This window comes from Sminthopsis crassicaudata, chromosome 2 (assembly GCF_048593235.1).
Source record: "Sminthopsis crassicaudata isolate SCR6 chromosome 2, ASM4859323v1, whole genome shotgun sequence".
In the NCBI taxonomy this organism is placed as follows: Eukaryota; Metazoa; Chordata; class Mammalia; order Dasyuromorphia; family Dasyuridae; genus Sminthopsis; species Sminthopsis crassicaudata.
Window position 1 is genome coordinate 257,448,211 of NC_133618.1, and position 6,289 is coordinate 257,454,499.

Sequence of the window (6,289 nt, forward strand, 5' to 3'; positions counted from 1 at the left end):
TGGACTTTGTCCTGTGAGCAACATAAGCAAAAGCTTACGTTTCTTGACTAGGAACACGGTGGAAGTAAGATTTGAGAACAATGAGTCTGACAGGACACGCAGGATGGACTGGTCTCTCCACATCTAACAGCCCTCAGGAAGCAACCCCTGCCCAGAGGGGGCCATACGGGTGAGGTGCCTATGACCCAAGCGTAAGGAGCCCAGCAGAGACTCGCCAACATTGTCAGCAAAGCACTGACCACTTGTGCCCCCCCCACGCACCGGCACCTTGGGTGCCCCTTTCCTGCGGGCCTTGCCCAGTTCCCCACGGCCCACTCAGCCACCTTTCTAGGCGGGAACTCCCTTCTCACCCTCCACCCCCCACGTCCAATCTGGAATAGTGGCAGCCCCACCCAGCCTGAGCCACAAGAACTAGTCAGACCAGTTTGGGGAGAGCTTTGGGGGCGGGCCGAGGGAGAGGAATTGAGGGGGGGGGGAAAGGAAGGGGAGGCTGCCCTCCCCCTTCACTTTCTGCCAGATTCTGAGCAAAGTTGGCTCAAAGCAACTCTTTGGTTCCCACTGCAGAAACTTGAGTTAAATTCAACCTGCCCCTACTCCTGTGCCAGCTGCTCCTGGAACACGAGCGCTGTATATGATCTGAGAAAAGAATGGCCAAGATCAGGGGCAGGGGCCCATCCAGAACCGGCTCAGGGTCACAGGCCAAGAAGCTGTGCGGGTATTGCTTAGAATCAGAAGTTGATTCAAGTTCTCTCTCTAACATTGGTGATGTGATTGGAAGCAAGTGACTTTAACCTTTCTGAGCCTCAGTTTCCTCATCTGTGAAATGGGTACAATGTCTGTGCCAGTCACCTCATGCGGCTCTTGTGAAGAAAACGCTGTGTAAATATTAGCTACACTATTATTAGTAATCACTCCCTGACATGTCCATACATTAAGGGGATATGTCCAGGTCGGATTCAGCTTTTAACATGGTCCTCCATGATCCTTCCTCCTGCTCCACATCTAACTGCTCTGGGGTCTTCCCCATTACAACCCTGCAGTTCACAAGCTCCCCCCCCACACTTTGTGGAGTGATAAATGGAAGTGCAGTTGCTTGTTTTTCCTTGCTCAGGGGAACAGCAGAGGTGGGCAAGCAGAGGGCCCTGAGGCTCCTTATCTCTCACAAGGCCATGTGTCTGGAAGCTGTGGTGGGAGATCTCATTGCAGGGCCTTTGTGACTGAAAGTGGAGCTGGCTCATCCTGAGCTCCTGGGTGGTAACGTGAGCCCCCACTGGGGGAGGGGGAGCCCTGAGCACCTTGAGAACCCATCAGACTCCCTGGGATCTGGCCCTGGGGGCAGACACATGCAGAAGCACCAGATCCAGACCAGTGGTCAGGGAGCAGGTAAGAGCTGGCAGTGGGACTGGGGCAGGGGACAGGGAAGCTGGGAGGGAGAGGGGGAAAGAGCTGGGAGCAGGTGACTGGGAGAGAGGTAGGAGGAGAGGGAGAGGCCCAGGGAGATTCGGAAGTTGGGCCTGCAGTCAGGAATGCTCTGGTACTACAGCAGTGCTGACGGGTTTGGTCCTAGGGTGGGGGGATGGGGAAAAGATTGATGTGGAATGACTTCTAGATCTATTCCCTGATCCCTGATCAGCTTTGTAAACACCCAGGGCTAGAGAACTGAACTTCTGGGAACTCCCTGAATAGACCAAAGTAATGGATGATCCAAAAAGTTTGTTTCTCAAACGGACCTGGGGATTTTGCCAGGCAGATAAATCTCCTCTGCCCCCAGCTCCCTTGTAGGCAGACCTCAATGCAAGGAGATGGCTTCAGGGACCAGAGACCCCAAGCATCAGCTGCAGGTGAAGCCACCAGAGCCAGAGAGACAAATCTTCCCTCAGCCATCTCTCTCTCGGGCAAAATCCACAGGCCTGAGGCTCAAAGCCGACAGCTGAGAGGAGACAAAGGAGACTAAGGAGCTGGAAGATTGAGTTCTTGAGGCACTGGCTGAAGGCCATAGACAAAGTCCCAGGACCCCAAGGAGAGCCACCTGAGAAGAGTGGCCAGGCAGCAGATAAGCCTTTGACTTGTAAAGTTCTTGATTCTTGAGGTCCAGGAAGCATAAGACAAAGGTAGATTCTTTAGTTTGGGCCCAGGAGGAGCTTCTTGGAGGAGGAAGCTTGTTGGATCAGGCTCTAACTAGCAGTTCTGACACCTGGGGCAGAGTGACTAGGAAAACTTTGGGGTACAAGGGCCCAGAGCAGGAGAGAGACTGCCGGACAATGTCAGGCCATTATTGTCCAGGCCGCTGACTGCCTCCGCCTCAGGATACCACTGCCTCAATCAAGGCGCACAGCTCTTCATGTGCCATGGAACAAAGGGGGTGAGGGAGCAGAAGGAAAGTGCAGTCCTACTTGTCTCCGCCCTGTGGCCCAGACACCAACCACTGCCAGAGGAGGGGAATGGACCACTGGGGGTCCCCGCACCTAGTGGGAGAGTGCAGGTAGTGGCCACACTGCCTGTCATGGGCCCGGCAAAGAACCATGAGGTAAAGGAGGGGGGGGAAGGAGAAAGGGGCTAGGAAGTTCTCCGCTGGGTCCTGCCTCAGATTCTCTTGTTGGATTTCCCACAGGGTTCTGGGGGTCTGAACAGGAGAGGAAGGAGCCAGGGAGAGACAGATTCCTGAAATTTGATGTTAGTTCAGCATTTGGGGGTCACATTCAGAGTCTAAGGGGTCTCTAGAGTGAATGTCAGGGTGAAGGGTGGGGATTGCCAAAGGTGAGAAAGGGTCTCCATAGGGACAAAGATCATCAGTGAATGATACTATGCCTGTCAAGGTCTCCCTTATCAGACTAAATGTCAAAAGGCAGGGACTTGTGTTTTTGGTGCTTCCCATTGACCTTAACACAGAAATCAACAGAAGTTGGGGTTTTTTAAAGATGTGTTAATTTTATCAATTTGACCTGGAGACAGAGAAGTCTGGTTTAGTGGAAAGGAGATAGAATGTTCAAAAAAAAAATGCATGGCAGATCAGTCATCCACCAAAATCTCCAGTGGAGATCTCAAGTCAGCAAAAACTTTTGAACCTAGCTCTCATTCTCAATGTGTGATGAATTCTCCTGAGGACAGGAAGTGAGGAGATCACTAGGACTATGGTCCCCTAAGGACCAACCAGGAGGATGTCATTCCACCTTTCCTACCCTCCCTGTACTCCAACAAACTACCTTTAGAACATCTTTGTTGGGAGCCCCATAACTATTCCTCTTCCAAGACTGAAAAGGGAGGCGTGGATAACTTTCTTTGTCTCTCTACAATTTGGAAATAAAATGTGTTCCTCATCTAAGCTCTGTGTGTTTTAGTTGTGCCTGTGTGTGTGTGTGTCCATGTATGTTCATGGGATCACGTGTTAGAAGTGTGAGGGGCCTTAATGATCATCAAGGCCAGGGGCACACAAGGGGTGTCAGAGCTGGCATTCAAACCCACATCCTCTGGTAACAGGTCTAACACTCACACCTTGTCATTTTCCAGATGTCAGCGTGTCCTAAACATAAGAAGTGCTGCATGGTCCTGAGCCCCGTCAAATGGATCAACAGCAGAAATGGATATGTTGTGGGGGGGTTGTATCAACAGAAATATCTGTTTTACCATTGCATCCCAAGGACCATCTGACTTGCTGTTCAATCCTCCTGTGTGTGTTGTCTCCCACTATTAGAATGTAAATTCTGTTAGAACAGGGACCATCTTGCTCCTCTTTTTGTGTCCCCAGTAAGTGTCTAATAGAAGCTTTTTTCATTCATTCATCTATCCATCCAGTCACTCACTGCAGTTAGAATGCCAGAGTTGGGAATTAGGAATATCTGTCTTCATATTCTGTCTCAGAGTTGCTAGATAGTTTGATCATAGGCAAATAAGTCATTTAATCCCTGTCAGAACCAATTTTTTCATCTGTAAAATGGGATTATTACTTGTAGTGCTTCCTGTGTAAGGTTATTACAAGGATGAAATGTTTGTAAAATGCTTTGCACACTGGAAGATGCTCTATACATTTTTTATATGGTGGTTTCTTTTAGAATCTTTCTGGCTCCATGTCTCCCTTGTCTGTACCCCTGTGTATCCCCCTGAAAGCAGAGCCAGAACAAAGACGAATTGTTAAGTAAGGTTGGGATAAAGGGGCATTCCAGGACAGAGGGGGCCTGATGAAGTCAAGACTTGCACCACACCTTGATGGAATCCACGGTACCTGGCTGCGCGAGCCCGGGTCCCCAGCCTTGGTCCTTGTTTCTCTCCACAGAATGTTGCACAGAGAGGGAGCCATGGAAAGTGAGGCCCTTCCCGCCAAGGAGAAGCCTTCAGAAGTGGGGGCCCGGCGGAATGACTGCATCATCTGCTATTCCTCCTACGACTTGGCGGGCCGCCTGCCGCGCCGGCTCTACTGCGGCCACACTTTCTGCCAGGCCTGTGTGCGGAGGCTGGACACACCAGCCCACGAGCAGCGATGGATCCCCTGCCCCCAGTGCCGCCAGAGCACGCCCACCCCACGAGGCGGCGTGGCCATGCTGGACCTCGATCTGGCAGCCTTCCTGGCTGTGAAGGCAGAGCGCGAGCCCCCGCGCGGAGAGCCCTGGTCCCCCTCCCACAAAGGCAGCCCTCCCAAGCCTGGCTCGGCCATCACCCAGCAGCCCGCTGACCCTTGTCTGGCCCTGGGCCCTCAGCCTAGCTTCCCCCGGCAGGGTTGCTGCTGGGGCTGCTGCTTCGGCTGTGAGCCTGAGGGCACCCCTGAAGTCTAAGGCTTGGGCATGAGGTGCCCACCGCCAACCATAATCTGCCATGACACAGCCCCTCGCTGCGGGACCCAGGCCGTCTTCCTGGGAAGCCCAGGTTCCTCTCCTCCGTCTGGGCCCTTGTCGCATCCTGTGGCACATCTCGTCGCCGGTCCCTTGCCCTTCTCTCTGGACCCCAACCCCCGTGCCGGTTGCTACCCACCTCCTCTCAATGATGACTCACCTTCCTGGGTCCCTACTAGGATCCTGAGTTGGGGTTGCTTGGAGAATTCTAGTTCCTCAAGGTGGCAAAGGGCCTCTGGCTGCCAGAGCTCATAATGGCTCCCGAGGAAACTCAGACCCTGGAACTGAAGCCCCTGAAAGAGATAGAGCTCTGGAGCGGGAAGCCCCAACCCAAACCCCATAGCACCCATATTAAAGGCGTATTGACTCGTGCCCCAGGAGAGACCATCTCCCCATCATCAGGGAGGGGTGTCTAGGACCAGGACTGAAACCCCTGCAGTTTAGCATACTGCACAAAGGCTGTGTTTACAACCGATTGTGCTGCTGGGATTTTTTTTTGTCTTTTTTTCTTTTTTTTACTAAAGTGTGACTATCTACTCTGTTCTCTGTCCCCCATCTGCATATTTTCCTGAAGTCACAAAGTTTGTTTCTAACTGCCTGAGGATCTTTCTGGTCCCAGGGTTACCTGTCAGGGCCCTTTTCCCTCATGCAGGGAACAGGAAAGCCGTGGATGACCCCTTCAGGTCAGAAGCTCCTCTCCCATCCCAGTCTTACTTATAGACAGGCCTGGAATATCACCTTGAACTATAGACACTGACCCCTTGGACCCTGATTCCTAAATGGTCCTCAGACACTGGGACTTCTCAGAAAGTGATTCGGGGTGCCGATCCCAAGTGGGACTTTTCGTCAATTCCTGTGTTGTCCAGAAGGGGATAGTGCTCCCTCCCTTTTGGCAGTTTTCTTTGAACCTAGGGCCCAAGATGATGCCCTAAGCTGCCTGGTTGTGGAGGGGAGGGGAAGGCATCCAAGGGAATGTGCTGACCCAAGAGGGACACGGATCTGCCTCACCCACCAAGTCCAAAGTCTCATATGCCCACAGGGAACATGCAGAGAATGGGGACTCTCCACAGGTTGGCCCCCTGGGGAGTCCGTCTAAACCTCTCCCTGGCATGGGGGTGCTCAGCCATTGATCTTGCTGCCCAGATGGGGGACTCATCTGCCAGGGCTTGTCCCCTAGAAAAGGGAGCCCCAGAGAGAGTGCCCAAGAACACATGGGAGGTCTACAACAAGGCCCACAGCCAGTCTGTGTCAGAATTCTGTTTGTAACCAGGGGAAGGGCTCAGTCTACAGTCAAGGTTCCAAATCAGTCAGTGGCTGATCTCAGGGCTCAGTTTGGGACCAAAGTAAAGCACAGAACCATAAAATATCAGTACTTCAGGGACCTTGGAGACCATCCCATTACTTCTCCAAGGATTTTATTCTAACCATGGTCCGACAAGACCTCACTCTAAATCTGATACTGACTC

The 6,289-nt window shown here is 52.5% G+C and overlaps 1 protein-coding gene across 1 annotated transcript; it reads left to right on the forward strand.

Annotated features, from left to right (window-relative positions):
- The first annotated feature begins 4,060 nt into the window (after nucleotides 1–4,060).
- On the forward strand, nucleotides 4,061–4,910 carry RNF224 (ring finger protein 224). The gene has a single exon (XM_074289035.1). It carries the CDS (start codon nucleotides 4,176–4,178, stop codon nucleotides 4,764–4,766), a length of 591 nt encoding a protein of 196 aa, XP_074145136.1. The 5' UTR covers nucleotides 4,061–4,175; the 3' UTR covers nucleotides 4,767–4,910.
- The last annotated feature ends 1,379 nt before the right edge of the window (nucleotides 4,911–6,289 follow it).